Source organism: Gossypium hirsutum, chromosome A02 (assembly GCF_007990345.1).
Source record: "Gossypium hirsutum isolate 1008001.06 chromosome A02, Gossypium_hirsutum_v2.1, whole genome shotgun sequence".
NCBI lineage: Eukaryota > Viridiplantae > Streptophyta > Magnoliopsida > Malvales > Malvaceae > Gossypium > Gossypium hirsutum.
Window position 1 is genome coordinate 37,498,658 of NC_053425.1, and position 17,636 is coordinate 37,516,293.

The following is a 17,636-nucleotide window of genomic DNA, read 5'->3' on the forward strand; positions in this document are numbered from 1 at the left end:
TGGTGTAAATGATAAAGAGTTCCAACTGGTTGTCTTACCATTGGATATAGAATATAATATACTTGGTTAGGATAAAAAGATACTTGAGAAGGTATTGTCATAAATCCTTGATTAGGATTTGTCAATTTGAATGTTTTTCCTTTGTTGGGCCTTTTATGAACAGTTGTCCATTCACCGACTTTTTCTAGAGGTTTTTTTATCTCTATCCATATGGCTTACTAAAATAATCAGTAATAATATTATTAGTTCCTTTTACATATAAAACTTCAAAATTAAAAATACATAATTTATTATACCATCTAATTCTTCTAGGTAACTTTTCCAAACTTTTATTAGTAAGGAAATGTTTAACTGCCTGATTATCAATTTTTATAATAAATTTTTCAAGTGTTAAATATATAAGAAAGCTTTTTGTTCTTCTCTTTATTGCTAATAATTCTTTTTCATATATGACATAATTAATTTCATTTGGTTTAAATTTTCCCGAACTATATCCACATATTAATTCTTCTTTATTTATTATTCTAGCTTTTAAAATACAACCCCAATAATTTTGTGAGGCGTCTGTTTCTAAAGTTAATTTATCACATTGTTTAGGTAAATAAACTTTTGGAATTTGATTAATTTCTGATTTTAAATTTTTTATGATTTCCAAGTCTGTTTTAGACCAGATAAAGGGTTTATCCTTTTTTAATTTTTTATATAGTCTACCTATTTTTTCAAATAAGTTAGGAAATAAATTTCTTCCATAATTAATAATTCCTAAAAATTGTTGAAGCTGCTTTTTATCTTCAATTTTTTTTAGGAAATTCTTTTATTTTTACTATAATATGATCTTGTAGTTTAAGAGCATCTACAAATAATTTTAATCCTAAGAATTCTATTTCTATTTTTTCTAGCTCTATTTTCTTAGGACTTAGTATAATTCCATGTTTTATGAATTCTTGAGAAATATTTAAATGTTTTCTATGTAATTCTAATGTGTTTGAAAATATTAAAATATCGTCTATATAAACTACACAAAATTTTTTTATATTTATTAAATATAGAATTCATCCATCTTTGAAAGATTTGTGGTGCATTACATAATTTAAATGGCATTAATTTCCATTGGTAATGTCCATTAGGTGTACTAAAAGCTGTCAAAGGCTTGGACTCTTCTGTCAGCATGATTTGTCAGAATCCTAATTTACAGTCAAATTTACTAAAATATTTTACTTGTTTAGCTTGATTAATTAAAATATCCTTTCTTGAAATAAAATAACCATAAAAAATAATATTTTGATTTAATCTTTTATAATTAATAACCATTCTAGTTTTTTCTCTTTTTATTTCGGCATGATTCCTAACCATAAAGGCTGGACTAGAATGTGGACTATTAGTTGTTTCTATTAATCCTTTTTCTAATAATTCTTTAATTTGTATATCAAATTCATTTTTATCTTGTTTAATATAGATCATTGGTTTAACTCTAATAGTTTTATTAGGATTTTCTAATTTAATTTCACAATATCTAGGGCTATTTTGCCATAATTTTAATGGTTATTCACTAAAATTATTTTCTAATATTTTAAACAACCAATGACTTATTTCAAGTTGTTTAATAGTTATTCTTTTCTTGGTGGTGCAAAGTTTTTATCACAAATAAATTTATAATTTTCTAACAATAGTATTTCTACAGAAGTTTTTTCTACAGATAACATAATTAAATTTTTATCAATAGAAAATGGTAAATGTTGATATATAAAATTATTACCTAATAATATATCTCCATGCATTGTTGGAAAGCATAATATTTTAGGTATCGCAAATCTTACATTATTTATGGTATATTTCTAGCTTTATATTGAACTATGGTTTCATTACCATCTATTCTTATGGCTTTTATTGGATGTTTCATAGGTTCCCATTTTAATAAAGGAATGACATTCTTTTTGCAACTACTAGTTGTAGCTTCAGTATCTAATAAAGCATGTAAAAAATACGTTTTATATTCTCTAAATTGAAATGTAGGCTCCGTTTGTTTGCCAGTAAAATATTTTTCGAAAAATAATTTCTGGAAAATGATTTACTTTTCTGGAAATGATTTACTTTTCTGATGTTTGGATGAATCTATGTAAAATATTTTCCGTTGTTTGACAGATTTCCTAAAAATATTTCATAAAAGTTGTTTTAAATGAATCAAATATATATTTAAGAATTTATTATTAAATCTTCTTAACCTTTAACTATTCAAGTTATTTTTTCTCATGGAATATTATTTTTTTCACATGTTTTAATTATTGATTAATTATAAATTAATCACAATTGGTAACTTTTAGCTATTCATACGACTTGTTTGAGGCAAAAAATGGAAAGTGTTTCACTTATTATTTTGAAAAAGTCTTATTTTTTACAAAAGTTTTTACTTATCTTTATAATTGCATGTTTAAATTTGTACTAATTATTCTTTATTTTATATCTAAAATTGTAAAACATGTGTTAAATAACATAAAATTATTACAATAGTAACTAAAAATAGCATAAAATTATTACCTTTTTATTGAAACAATAATAGCTACTGTAACAAAACAAATTAGTCCACTAACAAAGCTTATACAGTCTTATAAACACATTCACACTGATTTCACAATACAACCATCCTCATCATCATTCCATCAACCTCTCCATAACCAAATTGAGAACAACAGGTGCATCAACTGTGACCGCCACCTTCACCGATGGTTGATCGGACCACTCCGCAATTTCAACAAACTTGCTCATATGCATCCCACTCAATAACGAACAATCATACATCATTACAGAATTTGAAGGGTACAACTGCATGTCTACACATTATATCTACTTTATCTCCAATCCAAGACAAGCACAACATCACTGCATAGAAAAAGCTTTCATATACAATTTGATTTCCTTTACTTTGTATCACTTCATCCAGCAGCTTATTCCATTTTCAAACATTATAAGTCATGGCTTAATAAGAGAATCCTGAAACTGACATGTCATGATACTGTAAAGCTTATTACTCTTTGTTTGCAGTTAAGTGTGGCTCAAATAGGGCCTTTGTTAAGTTACTCAAAGGAGTCAGTTTTCTTTATTTACAAATTATGCTTAACAGTTTTTTTTTTTACTACTAGCCACTGCAAATAAATATTCTAATAAAGCTCATTTAGTCTCATTCAGTTCCAATACACATAAAAAAAAATCTAACCTCTTCTGCTTGTTGTATAATAGTGTTAGTCCCCATGTGATGCCATTTGTTTGAACTCTGACAGCACCTCTACGTAGGTGATAAGTGAAGGATTAATGGCTACAAGTATGGCTGTTGGATCATTAAGGTACATACCTGCAGAATGGTAGTGAATAAATTAGAAAGTTAACGGTTCAACAGAAATCCCTTAACCACTTGCAGCAGACGAACCTTTTGTGTTGTATGCATCATGATGATAATTGAAGTACACCTCTAGTATCTTCAACAAGTACTGAGTAAATTTTCCATTTGAACTAGCTAATGTTTCTCGATCAGAATTTAAAATATGACAAGTTTGATTAAAAAAAAAACAAGTGGAAACTCAAAAGAAAGGATAAAAAAATAATGAGGAAAGAAATTCCAGAAATTAAAATTATAAGGTGTTCATATAGATCTATATATAATAGAATAATCCTCGCTAACAACATATTGACAAAGATAGAGAAATAGCCAAAATGAGTACCTATCAAAACAACTTGATGAGTTACATTTGTCCCTATAGCCAAAACATTTGCTTCACATCTGAACACAATATCTGCAGCACCTAGATCACTAAAGATCTGTCATTCGATTCAGCATTTGGAACAAGATGTAAGACAGAGTGTATGCAACCATGACACTAGCATGCAAAAACATTAAAGCGTTAAAAATTCAAATAAAATGTTTATTTTCTGAGTTTTTCCTTTTATGAACACCATCTTCAACTATTGAAATCATATGAACACCTAACATCTTAAGAAGTAAAAGTTATATCAGGTAGAAAGAAATTTTTTTTTGAAAGAGGGTAGAAAGAACTTGAAAATATCAAGATAAAAGAACGGTGGTAGTGATTTTTTATGGTTTAACAATTAAAAAGCATGAAGGTAATTATATTATAAAGTGCATATATATAAAGCTAGTTATCATTCAAATTATATCAAGGAAAGATAAATGAATACAAGCTCAAAACCCTCTAAAATAGTTCTCATACTGAGCTTGAGATGATGTTAAAACTAAAATCTATCTGAGTAATATATATATGTCGAGAATATCACAAGTCCTTCATTTAAATGTTGAAAAACATGTTGCTGTTTCATTTCAATCAAGTGTTCAAAAACATGCAGCTCATGTTAAGTGTCAAAACAAAACTGTTATACATTACTCAGAATCACAAAAACTAGATATGGCAGATTAATTAACCCTACAATGAATGACCACCCACTGCCCAGCATCAGCCTGAACTTATCGCAGAGTTACAAAAGAATATGATCAACACAAATAGAAAGCAACAAAAGTTGAACAAAACAACAAGCATAATAACAAAATTCAGATAAAAGCCAAAATTCAACACAAAGAACAAAAAGGTATTCAACAGTATAAAAATTAAAATCAAAATTCTAGGGAATTGCCAAAATTATCGGTTAAAAAGTGGACAAGTAAAGAACAAGAAGAAAAAAAAAGAGCTTTAAACTGAACATAAAGAAGATGCCATACCTTAAGCCAAGACCCTTCGAAGAGGAAGATTTGAGCGAAACGAAACAGCAGCCCTGAGAAGAGAAGATATGCGACAGACACTAAGAAAAAACGAAAACAAAAGATGAAGAACAAAAGAAGTAGAAGGAGGAAAGTTACCTGGATGAAGAAGAATGAAGATGAAGAATGACTAGGAAAGATTGGTGAAAGTTGGAAAATGTCACAGAGCCAAATGAAACAGCAGTCCTGAGAAGAGAAGATATGCGAAAGCTAAGGAAAAAAGGAAATTAAAAGATGAAGAACAGAAGAAGTAGAATGAGGAAAGTACCTGGATGAAGAAGGAAGATTAAGAACGACACAATGGGGAAAGATTGGTGAGAGTTGGAAAATGTCTTACAGAAAAAAATCTATAAGACATTTTCCCTAAAAGCATAGACATTTTACCCGTGTTTTTGAAAACATTTTCCTTATGTAAAATGTTTTCAGTAAAATAAACACAGTAAAACTAGGAAAACATTTTCTGGAAAATGTTTTCTTGGCAAACAAACGCACACATAATTTCAAAATATGTGTAATATTTCCTAGATTGGAAATTTGAAAATGTAATTACATCATTTGTTCCAAGTTTCATTTGTTGGATTATTATCGAAGTTTGTATTTCTTCCATTCTAGTGTTTCTAGAAATACAAAATTTCTACTTAGTTTTGTAGGAAAAATAGGAATATGAACTGTTTTCATTCCTATCGATGTTGAAGATATAAAACTTCTATTTGGATTTTTCTCATCTTCCTCTATTTGAGCATTTGAGGGTAAAACCAAATTATCATTTGTATTTGTTGTAGCTGTATTTTTAAAATATAATTTATCATTAGACGACATATATTTTATTGTTCTTACAGGTTTATAAGTATTGACACTACTTATCCTTTCTATCATCCAATCTTTTGGTGTTGATAAATCTCTTAAATGTAATAATTTTGGTTGTATTTCAGTAGTGATTTTATTGGGTTCAAAGAGTGCAATAATTTTGTTATTAATTTCTTTGATTTCTACTTCTGCTATATTAATATATTCATAAATAGAAGTTCAACTGATTGCTAGATCTTATGCTAAATCATTAATTTCAGAATTTTTTATTTGAATTCTAAGACATAAACTATCAAAGGATCTGTAATAGATATAAAGTAATTTGGTTTAACTTTAAATCCTATTACTTCTTCATGTAAATTTGATTGAATTCCTCGAATAGGTGCTCTTATTGGATTTTCAAATCTCTTATCTAATAAAACTGCTATTATTGGTATATCATGACCTTTTCTAAATAAAGCTCTTATAGTTATCATTATTATTCCTAAATGTATATATCTAACTTGGGGATATTTCTTTTTAATCCTCTTAATTTTATCTTTATTAAATAGTCGGCTTTCTGTTAATCCAGCTCTAGTATCTTTAGCTACTGTATTACCACTTATTTTTTGTATATGATTTTGACTCCATATCTTATATTTAGATATTTTATAAATTTCTTCTTTAGAAATTTAATTTTTATTAATTTTTTCTATCATTTCATTAGAAAAGTCTTTTTCTTCTCCAATTATATTTTCTAATTTTATATCTTGTTGTTCACTCTTAGGAATTTCTTCTAATTGATTATTACAACTGCTTCCTATATTAAACATAAATATATATTATTCTTCATCTGTATCATCTATTTCTGATATTAATTCGTATAATATTTCCTTAGGTTTTATTTCCTCTTCCGAACATATTTCTAAATTTTGTTCTTCTAAGTGTTTTAATCATTTTTCTTGTACATTTTCCTTTATTAGGACAATTTGGTGCTATATGTCCTTCTTCATCACATATAAAACATTTACATATTTGTCTTTTAGATTTTTTAGAAATTTTTCTTCTAATAATTTTTTTTATTATAGCCAAAATTACATATTTGTTTTATAAGTTATATAATAAAGTGACAAAATTACATATTTATTTTATAAGTTATATTTTATTTTATAAAATTGACAAATTTTAACAGAGTAGTATTGATAATTGGATTATATTTATTAAACTGAGGGCTTCTATAGTACAGAGATTAAACCTTAAATTCATTAAAAATACAAGGACTAACCACATATTTTAGCCATAAGAATAAGAATTTGAAAATGGTAATTTTCTTCCTTGTACAAAAGAAACAAAACTTTGCCACGCTGGCAATCCTCACAGCTTAGACGCCCAATCAGATTCAGTCACACGGATCAAAGCCTGCACACAATATTTTCTCTCTCTACAATGCCGTTGAATGATGTTTTCGAATTTCCATATTTGCCCCTCAATTAAACGGACCTTAACCCTTCCCTTCCGTTCCCCTTATATTTAAAGTCGCTATCCCCATTCGCTTGTCTCTCAAAATCAAAACCCTAATCTCTTCTTATCAAGGAAATAGCGGTTGCTGATCATCTCTGGATTCTGTATTTCTTGATCTCTCGTGGATCTGATCATTTATTTGCTGGATTATTGTATATCTTTCAGGATCTTGGATTTCAATTTCCTTGTATTGAAGAAAAAAGATGGCTCGTACGAAGCAAACTGCTCGCAAATCAACCGGAGGGAAGGCTCCCAGGAAGCAGCTCGCCACCAAGGTATGATTTTTTAGGGCTTTAATTTCCCAGTTTCTTTTATTTTTAAAATACGTTTCAGTTGATCTTTTTATGAATTTCAATCAATCAATTACAGGCTGCAAGGAAATCTGCGCCTACGACCGGCGGAGTCAAGAAGCCTCACCGCTACCGTCCTGGAACCGTCGCCCTTCGTGAAATCCGTAAATATCAAAAGAGCACTGAACTTTTGATCCGCAAGTTACCCTTCCAGCGTCTTGTTCGTGAAATTGCCCAAGACTTCAAGGTATGTATATAAATGCCAAAAAAAAATCGAGAAATCGAACCCCTGGTAGTCCCAATTGGTTTTATTTGTTCGTATAGCGTAATAACTAAGGTTTTTTTTTCTTGTTTGGCAGACGGATTTGAGGTTTCAAAGTCATGCGGTTCTGGCATTGCAGGAGGCTGCAGAGGCATACCTTGTGGGTTTGTTCGAGGATACCAACTTGTGCGCTATCCATGCCAAGAGGGTCACCATTATGCCCAAGGATATTCAACTCGCTAGGAGAATTCGTGGGGAGCGTGCTTAAGTTTCTTTTTTAATTTGTATTGATTCAGGGGTTGTTTTTGTGGGTAATTTCGGATTCTATGTAATCTAACTGGATTACATCTTTAAAGGATTTTCATTATTCATGCAGCTTGAATAGCTGGTTCATTCACATCATATTTTGTCGGTTTTACGATGAATGATATTTTATACTGTGTTGGATTAGAACATGCTTTTCGAAGGTTTGTGGTGGATAACATTAGCAATAAGAAAGTATCTCCGTCAAGTATCAATCAAGGCCCAATTAAGCTGGGCCGGTTTTGTTCCAAAATGATGCGGTTGGTGGCCTTTCTCCCTTTTATCATTGTAAGTGTCCATGCTTGTAACACCAATATTTCGGAAGCAGGATAGGGTAGGGTATCTCTTAATCTTTTATAGTTTAAAGTTATATTATTTAAGAATATTTTAATTTTTTAATTTTATTTTTTAAATATATAACAAATCATGAAATAAGTAATAATACAAAATAAAATATGTACAATATTATAATGTAAAAATATTAAACTGTAAATAAAATTAAATTTAAACACATAAATAGATTATATTAAAAATATTTAATAAATTATAATTTTTTTATTAAGATATTAATCATTAATCTAAATTAATATCAAATTAACTTATAGCACTTACTCAATAAAATAATTAATACAATCACATTGCAAAATTTTTATTAGATCTTTAGAAAATAAAATAAGAAAATTAAAATATTCTTAAATAATATAACTTTAAACTATAAAAGATTAAGATATCCTACCCTATCTTGCTTCGGAAATATTGGTGTTACAAGCATGGACACTTACAATGATAAAAGTTAATTTGATGTTAATTTGATATTAATTTAGATTAATGATAATATCATAATAAATAATTATAATTTATTAAATATTTTTAATATAATGTATTTATGTGTCTAAATTTAATTTTATTTACAGTTTAATATTTTTACATTATAATATTGTATATATTTTATTTTGTATTATTACTTATTTCATGATTTGTTATATGTTATATTTGAACAAATTTTTATTTTAAATGTGTCATTTTCACATATTATATTTAAACAAATTTTTATTTTAAATGTGTATTAATATTTATTAAAAGTTCATATAAAAATAAATGACATTTTTTATTTAAAAAGATGAATCTAAAAGATTTGATATATTTCATGTAAATTGTATTTTTAATTTAAATCCTTTTATATTTGTTTTTTTATTAGTGTATAAAAATACAAAAAATAAAAATATTTTCATAATAATATAATTTGTTTTGTAAATTTTTTTTTAATATATTTTTACTCTATTGAAATATGAATGATACCAACTATGACTGCTATTCAGACACAGATTTCAGTAATCTATTCTGCTTTAAAACTCTTCGGCAAGTCCTCTTTTATTATTTGTTATGTGTTAGTGATGGAATCAGATTCGAAAATTTCCATTTCTTGACTTGCAGTGAGGGAATGGAGAATTTTTAATGAGATTGATTAGCTGATCGGGTACATTAAGCAACTGCAATTCTTTAGAAGTTAAATTCTATATTTGGAGAGAAATTATATTTTATTTTTTTATTAAATTTTTTTATACATTAAATTAAAGATTAAATGAATTTTTTTTATTAAAAATTTTATTCACTTTAGATATATGTGACGTGTTATATATATCACAGTATAATGCATATAAATAAATTTTTAACAGTAAAAAAAGTATAAACTTTAACAAAATGATCAATCTATTTTTTGATTTAGTATATATCAAATTAATTTATTAGTATATATCAAATTAATTTATCTATTTTTTAAATAAATAAAACAAAATACAATTTAATTTTATAATATTTTTACCCAATTCCCTCGCATAAATGGTGATTGAGTGATCAACAATGCTTGAGGCGGTTTTGTAACACTGGATGTATATTTGTTTGCTTTTTGATGTTTCTACTTGATTCAGATACGGTGTGGTATGCACCCATTGTTTCAAGCTTTTCTTTATTAATGAATAATTTTATTCTCTTAGAGAAAAAGAAAGCGGGTAAGGGTAGTCCCCATTCGTGCATCAAACCATGTGCCTCTTCCTCTCCACTACTTATTGGCTATCCATCCATTGTTTCACTATTTAATTACGTCTAATAATTTTTATCACCATCCCATGTCGTTTTGTAGTTTTCCATTATTATTTGCAAACCACAAAAGGTAATTTCAGTAAGCAATTTAACTAGCGTTCGTCAATACAATAGTACGAAGCTCGTTTAGATAATCCACATCAAAACAAGCCTCATCTACATTTGATAAACCCATGCCGTTAAGTGATTGCCATCGCGCACCACTCTCGATTGCTTTGGTAACATTGGTTGATTGAGCAGATTATGGGAAGAAAAGCTCCTAGCATGGTTAAGTGCTATATGTGGTGGTGTGAGTCTTCCATGCAACATCTCATTGATTTTGAATAACGGGTTCAAGTATCGTGGATGAAAAAAACTAATAATGAGAGAGTTTTATCTTTATTTAAATATCTGGTTTAACTCAAATTTGAATTTAATCCAAGTAATAAGAGTATAAAAAAAACTATTATTTTCATGAGTCTAATCACAGATTTTATCACTAAGCTATATAACTTCCATGTGTTTTTATTTATTTATTATTATATGCCGAAATGAAAGATATTCCTCACTTCGACTGCTTTAGATATATAGACCACATACAAAGTTACAAAGAAACCCCATCATTATTGAGCCAAAATTTGCATGCCCGTGAACTTTAGGCTGTGTTTGATAGGGGGAAAACCAATTCTGGAATTGGTTTTACAGGTTTTCCAGTGTTTGATAGCAGGAAAATATTTTCCTTTTGTAAAACCAATTCCGCAACACGGGAAAACCTCTTACAAATTTGAGGAAAATGTCTTACGCTTTTAAACTCGGTAAGACATTTTCCGGAAAATGACGCCTTCTTCTCCCCTTTATCCTTTCCCTTCCCCTTCCCTTCTCCTTTCCCCTTGTGTTGCAAATCAATTTGGTCAAGGACTTCTTCCGGTTCCTCCTTAATCCAGGTAAGGCTCCTTCTTCTTCTTCTTCTTCTTCTTCTTCTTCCATTATTCATTCCTTTTTCTTCTTCTGTTCTTCATCTTCTCTTCTCAGCATATTCTGTTTTGTTTCCTCTCTTTCTCTCTTTCTCAGGCAAATTTACCATGAATTCTTCGCCGGGTCTTGGCTTAAGGGATATCTGATGGATTTCAAAAGTTGTTGAAGATTGAAGATTGAAGATGACCAAGGTTCTGCTCAAGGGATATCTGATGGATTTCAAAAGTTTTACTCTGATAGATTTGATCTTTCTTCTAAGGAAAAAGAATGTAAAAACTTTGGTCCTCAGGTAATAATTGATTTCTGTCTTCCCCATCTAATCTGGAAATAGTACCGTGTATATTAGGAGATAAAATATGCATGTTTCAATCTTTTTTTCTTTTGGCAGAAAGATGGCGATGGTGATGGATGCAGTAATTTCCTTCAACAGCTGCCTGGATCTCTGCCGGGGGTTCAGTCATATGAAGGTTTTGCTAAAAATATTGGCGGAGATGCAGATGCTCCAGTTCATAGCATGACACATGAGGTATGAAAAGATTTAAAGTAGCCCTGATTTAGAGAGATAAAAAATAGATTATTGAATTTCTCTTTAAACTCCCCTAACCCTTCAATTGTGATTGTTAAATGCTGCCATCATCCTACTAGGTAATCATTTTGGATTTGGTTTTAGCTATTACACAAGCTTCTGAATATAAAATGCTAACATCACACAACTTACTTTTGTTTTTGATAAATCACACAACTTACTATCAAATGAATATACAAGGGAACATCTTTGTGGCCAATGTCTAATCCCTTGCTCAAATTACCAGTGATGCCATGGACTTGTGATAGTTCACTATTTGTCTGCTAGGTGAGCAGATATGGAAGAGAGCAAAGCTCTTCCCCAAAACGTAGATGGATAGGATAAGATGTGGACTAGGGTAATCTTTTATATGAAACAGAGTATTCATTGATGGTTTATTGCATTGCCTATAGTGAGATTCATAGGCATCTTCACTAAATGCATATCATATGATAACCAGTTGGGTTTGGGTTAAGTCTAGAACCGTTTTCTACTTTTGCTTTGTGCATTTTTTGGCTAGGATGAGTTGTACAGGGCAAGTAAAACAAATCTTTAGCTTCTGAAAATTCCCTATTTCTTTTTTTGAAGAATTTTGTTAGCTCTACTTGATTGTACCAAAGCATTAAACTTGTATAAATATGTGAAGCAATGCCCCTAGAAATGTGCAGATGTTACTATTAGCTAGTAGCTGCACTTCCTTAGAGTCTTCTATTAGATGTTTTCGTACCAAAGTTCAGCAGTATAACAGTCTGACGCCATATATTTATTTAACTAAAATATGGCTTGTGATATTTTGCTGCATTTGAGGTAATGTTCTTAATAACATTAAGAAAATGATAGTAATTATCCCCTTTCTTTTTAATGCATATTTAAATGGAAATGGTTTTTTGTGATCAAGATGAAAAGAATGGAGCACATATTTCGAAGTGGCTAAGGTTATCCATTAGAATGTATGGAAGTTTTAAAGGAAAGGATTAAACAAATTATACCAAATGATATAACCCCTAAATGATATAATCCAGTTTGCAGCCTAAGTGGACAATACCTCTGTCAAAAGTTCTAAAAGCAAGTTTGCAGCCTCTTTCTTCTACAGAAGGAGGAGTGCAGTTAAAATTGTGAATGAGAGGTTTATATTTGATCGATTTCTGTCTTTTTCTTCTATAATTTCCTGGCCGTATGATGCGGGGAACCTTATTGAACCCCATATTCTTTTAGGGAAATATAGTCATTTTTCTCATGTTGTACTAGCTGAACTGTATTGTTCTTTATATATGTGCTGCTATAATTTTACTGGGTTGTTATACATTATCTTAACTCACACGACTTGTACCTGTTGCAAATGTCTATATATACATGACAAATACATTCTAAACATGAAAATATGAGTTGCATTTTACTAATATCTCTTGCGACTGGTGCCTGATGTGATGTCCATATATCCAAACATGAAAATGTTGGTTCCAAATTACATATCATGAAGATGGTAGTTATATAATTTTACATTCATGTGTTTTGGTGTGATTGCAAATCAAGGATGGTTTTGCTGAGGGGAAAGACCTGGTTGTGCCTGTTATGTCTGCAATGGGGGAAGAGCAGATCTGTGCTCTCAAAGACATTGGTCCTAAGTAGTTTCAAATTCATTTATTGCAAATCTTAGATGGAACCATAAAAGACTTTGGCAATACTAAATGCGGTTTTGATGTTTTGTTTTGGGTTTGGATAGAAAAAAGAGAACAACAATATAACTAGTTTCTTGTTGTGCTATGGATTGCTGTTTTGCTTTTCTTTTTCAATAATTTTTATTATCTCGTCTTTATTTTTGTGTTGGTAACATTTAAATTCTAGCTTTTAACTGCATATTACACTTGCATTAGTTACCCAATATATATTAATGTAGCAATTTAAGTTTGACATATCATTTAGTACGAGTTAATAAAATATGTTAGTTTTAAAAAAAAATGAAATTTTCTAATAATTACAGTATTTTTATTTTAATTTAAATCCCATGTTAAATATATGTATCACAAGAATCAGATTGGATAAAAGTAGAATCAAATTAATATAAAATTTAAATACAAATAATTTTTTAATAATGAAGAAGTAAAATCAAATCGGTATAATCTATAAATAGATGAACATTTGGAATTTAATTAGATAAAACTTTTATTAATATGTATATAAATTTATTAATATATGTAAAAACAACTTTTTCGGAAAATATTTTCAGGAAATCTGTCAAACAGCAGAAAATATTTTACACAGATTCAATCAAACACCAGAAAATATTTTCCAGTAAATCATTTTACAGAAAAGTAAAACATTTTCCAGAAATCATTTTACGGAAAACATTTTACTACCAATCAAACAGACCTTAGAATCACAACAAGCCCCGTGATTACACAATTTCTAGAAAAAAAACCATTGTTTCTCTTTACTTGTCCGAATTCTCTCGTTTGTATCCATCTTCTGATCCAACACAACTTTGTAGTTTATACCTCTCTCTCCAACATCCACACATGAATGGCATATAAAAATGACATTAATTAACCCATTTTAATCTATCCCAATTGGCCCAAATAGATCTTGTATGTTACCGGGGAAAATCGGAGCTATGCAACACGACCAGGTGGATAATAAGAGGTAAATGACCAACCCCACCGTGTTCATTGATATTTGAGCTAAAAGTAACTTGTCAAAGCCATTGGGTATTTATCATAATTTGACCGTATATAATGAATAAAAGAACCGAACATATCTATGTCACATTTCGTAATAATAATAAGTATATAGACCAGCAAGGAATCAAACTAATCATTAACGACCATGCAAATTAGCAGAGCATTTGACTTTGGATATTTGAAAGAAATCAAAGATCTTTTTGTCTTCTTACTGCAACTGGACCCAAATTCCCATGCTGGGAATGTCTTGATGGACCACAAATAAAAGATAAAACCCTGCTGGCGCAAGATTACCCGATCTTGGCGTCCTTACCTCAATGTTATACCTTGATTTCTCCAAAGCTGTTATTTTGTCATTTCCAAGTACAATCAACCTTTGATTCATAGAGAACGAATGTGTATTGAAAGCTGGTGCCACCATTGTTATCCACACTAATTCTTCTTCTACTTTACCCTTAATCTCCATTTCAAGTGTTAGCGTTTTCCCGTAGCTGATCCCCGACATTGAGTTTGGACCAACGATTGTTGGTCGCAAATTGTTGTATTTAGCCTCCAAATACGGTGGACAGAATGCCTCTAAACTTAGTTCAGTAGGGAATAGAATACTTGTAAAATTGTAATAAGTATGAGGATTGCTTCCACCAACTAAAACTCTGCCATCACGAAGTAATGCTGCTGTGGAGTGATACATCCGTGGAATCTTGGTCGGGGTATGTGTTTCGAAACGTGTTCCGATTTTGTTATCCGGTCGGTATAAAACCGGATTTAAAACCGGGTTCCGACCAAATTCCCAACCAGCTGACCCGGACCCGGCCCCGTTAATGAGCAAAACGTTGCCGTTTGGAAGCAATATCATGTCACCCATAACTCTAGCTAGTGGCATAGTATCGATGACCCATTTTGGGTTGGGGTCGGTAATTAAGATCCTGGCGCAAGTCTTCAAGGCTCCAATGAACTCACCTTGTGTGGCTTGGGAATAAGATCCTTTAGGAGCACCTCCACACACCAAAACTTCAGCTTGAATATCTGATGCTTTCAAGTTCTTCAATGGAAGCAAGACAGCCGAACCAGTGCTTGGATAGCTTCTAGGATCGCCACCTGGAATTGTCGGATACCTCTTGATAACTTTATTTTTCACGTAATCAAGCAAAATGGCTCGATTGTTAGCGAAAACAAATAAGTTTCCATCAATATTAAGGAAAACAAAAGGGTAAAGATTGTTCTCGACTTCTCGATCATTGGTTTCAAACAAGAAAGGCAAATCGAATGTGTTGGCCGCTATGTTTTTAGGAACAAACTCGTAGTTAAATTGCTTTCGACCGCCGATAATGATTTGTCTTCCATCTGGCAAGATATGGTTAGTCGAATACCATCTTCTGGCTGCCAACCCGTTATTTGATTCTTGCCAATCGCATGAACTGCACGGGCTAAAGACCCTCACTTTACGTTCACCGTCATTGAAGCCACCGGTTTGGACTAGATCACCATTGGGCGTGACGGCACCGGAAGAGCACCAGACGTCGGTTTGGACCATAAGGGGCCTGAACTTATTCGATAAAACATCGTACTCAATTGAATGCGCCGTGCAATCCTGTTTGAGAGCAGTGTCATTCAAGTCAAAACGGCATTTCCCTTCCGGTAGTGGCAGATTTGATGGCCCAAAATCAGTTCTATCAAAGACAACGACACGGTCATTGCTAAGGAGTTGCATGTGCATGGCGGAGATGCCGATGCTTTTTTGCAGGAGTTGCCACCTTTCGCCAGGTGCGGCGGAGGTGAGGATGCGATGACATGGGTGTGAGGTAAACAGGAGTTGAAACAATAAGACTGACGAAATAAATGTTAATGATGACATGTTTGATTGGGAGATACGTTTCTTTCCTAACGCTGTTTGTTCTGCCCTATTTATAAAATTAATCCCTCGAACATGTTTTACTAATAAATGTAATTTAATAAGATTAATCGCTTAAAGATTATGGTGTGTGATTGCAATGCAATTTATTAGAGATTATCATACGACTTCATTATGAAAATATTCAAATTTACTTATTTCAAATGGATGTGGACTTTAATTTGATTAATTGTATGCATTTATATATATAAATTTATTTTCACGTGAGATATTCAAATTATTTATATATGTGATATGGAAATGTAAAATGATGTTTCTTGATGTTATTATAAGTGATTTATGAAAATTTAATCAAATTAAAATATTATGTATACAATTGTACAAAATTAAAGTTTATATATTATATTGTGCATTAAATCAAAATTTATGTCTAATTCAAAAGATAAAAGGGAAATAAAATGAATTAATATATTTTTCAGTTTGTATAGATTAAATAAAATTAATCTTCATTTTTATCTTTTGGTGAACACATAATTAGATAAATTTAATATTTTTAGTTAATTTTAACTCTTTGATTTCTTTCTCAGCACATTCGCTTCCGAGTCTAAATACAAATCACTTAGGCATCATTTACTTTTGTATTAGTGCCCTGATTAATTGATTTAAAATACTATCATTTGAAAGGATAGATTATCTCGTTAGTCGCTTTAAATATGGGTTGTTTTTTTTTAGTCACTTTTAATTTTTTTCTTTGGTTAATTTGGTCACTTTAAATAGAAATTGATCAAATTGGTCACTTCACCCTTAAATGGTAACATAATATTAACGGTAACGGTGTATTCTCACGTTAGTCAATTTAAAATTAGGGTAAATTATCTGTCAATTCGCCCGGCCCGATTGCTAGGTCCGAGCTACAGGTTGCTACATTCGTTGGCGGAGCAACTACAATCAATCAAACATCAATCAATCATTTATACATGCAATCTAACACTAAACACAATCAAATCATGATAAAGAATCAAATCCGAGTCTTAATTGAGCTTTCAAAAGCTCTGTTGCTAACCCAATTACTATAAAATAGTAATCAAGTCATCCATCACAAAGACAAAGGACCTGTGGTTACGTTTACTTTTCATCAATCATGTAATGTCGATGAGAGGATATCACTTACTCATATCTCGGACTATGAATTCCATTATTGTGAATAACGCTACCTACTGCAGAAGTTGTACACCCAATGCACTAGCTTTCGGTTCCTTATCTATTCGAACTCAGGCTTTTGCTTGCATCAAAGTGTACGAGTCACACATACATAGTCCATTATCCACTCAAGATTTAAGTAAACCACACTATAAACGTAACAAGTGAATAAATCCATAATCAAATTCAAAATTTATTCTTCTTGGGTCTAATCAAATTTATTGTTAGGTCAGTCAGTCACATCTATATCTCCATCTTCTGGGAGTCATCCACTCCGATGCTCAAGACAAAACATCTCTCCAATTAGACTTGATAGACGAAATGTTAGTCTTTCAATCGGTTCGCTTTTTTCTGATTAGACTA

The 17,636-nt window shown here is 30.6% G+C and overlaps 2 protein-coding genes and 2 long non-coding RNA genes across 6 annotated transcripts; 2 read left to right on the top strand and 2 right to left on the bottom strand.

The window, feature by feature from the left end:
• Positions 1-2,518: 2,518 nt before the first annotated feature.
• On the bottom strand, positions 2,519-5,184 carry LOC107951104 (uncharacterized). 3 transcript variants are annotated; one of them, XR_001698322.2, is made up of 6 exons: positions 5,031-5,184; positions 4,862-4,948; positions 4,724-4,776; positions 3,714-3,794; positions 3,212-3,346; positions 2,519-2,877 (listed from the first exon to the last, which is right to left on the bottom strand). It is a non-coding gene; the product is annotated as an uncharacterized lncRNA (long non-coding RNA). The 3 variants fall into 3 exon arrangements; XR_001698323.2 differs by having other exon boundaries at positions 3,714-3,802; XR_001698324.2 differs by having other exon boundaries at positions 3,714-3,810.
• A 1,778-nt stretch (positions 5,185-6,962) lies between these two features.
• Positions 6,963-8,018, top strand: LOC107951105 (histone H3.3). The gene is made up of 3 exons (XM_016886035.2): positions 6,963-7,344; positions 7,439-7,606; positions 7,719-8,018. Exons 1-3 carry the CDS (start codon positions 7,273-7,275, stop codon positions 7,887-7,889), a joined length of 411 nt encoding a protein of 136 aa, XP_016741524.1. The 5' UTR covers positions 6,963-7,272; the 3' UTR covers positions 7,890-8,018.
• A 2,673-nt stretch (positions 8,019-10,691) lies between these two features.
• Positions 10,692-13,362, top strand: LOC107951106 (uncharacterized). Its single transcript, XR_001698325.2, has 4 exons — positions 10,692-10,947; positions 11,075-11,267; positions 11,367-11,504; positions 13,077-13,362. It is a non-coding gene; the product is annotated as an uncharacterized lncRNA (long non-coding RNA).
• Positions 13,363-14,429: 1,067 nt separating this feature from the next.
• On the bottom strand, positions 14,430-16,076 carry LOC107952196 (aldehyde oxidase GLOX). Its single transcript, XM_016887475.2, has one exon. It carries the CDS (start codon positions 16,074-16,076, stop codon positions 14,430-14,432), a length of 1,647 nt encoding a protein of 548 aa, XP_016742964.2.
• Positions 16,077-17,636: the final 1,560 nt, after the last annotated feature.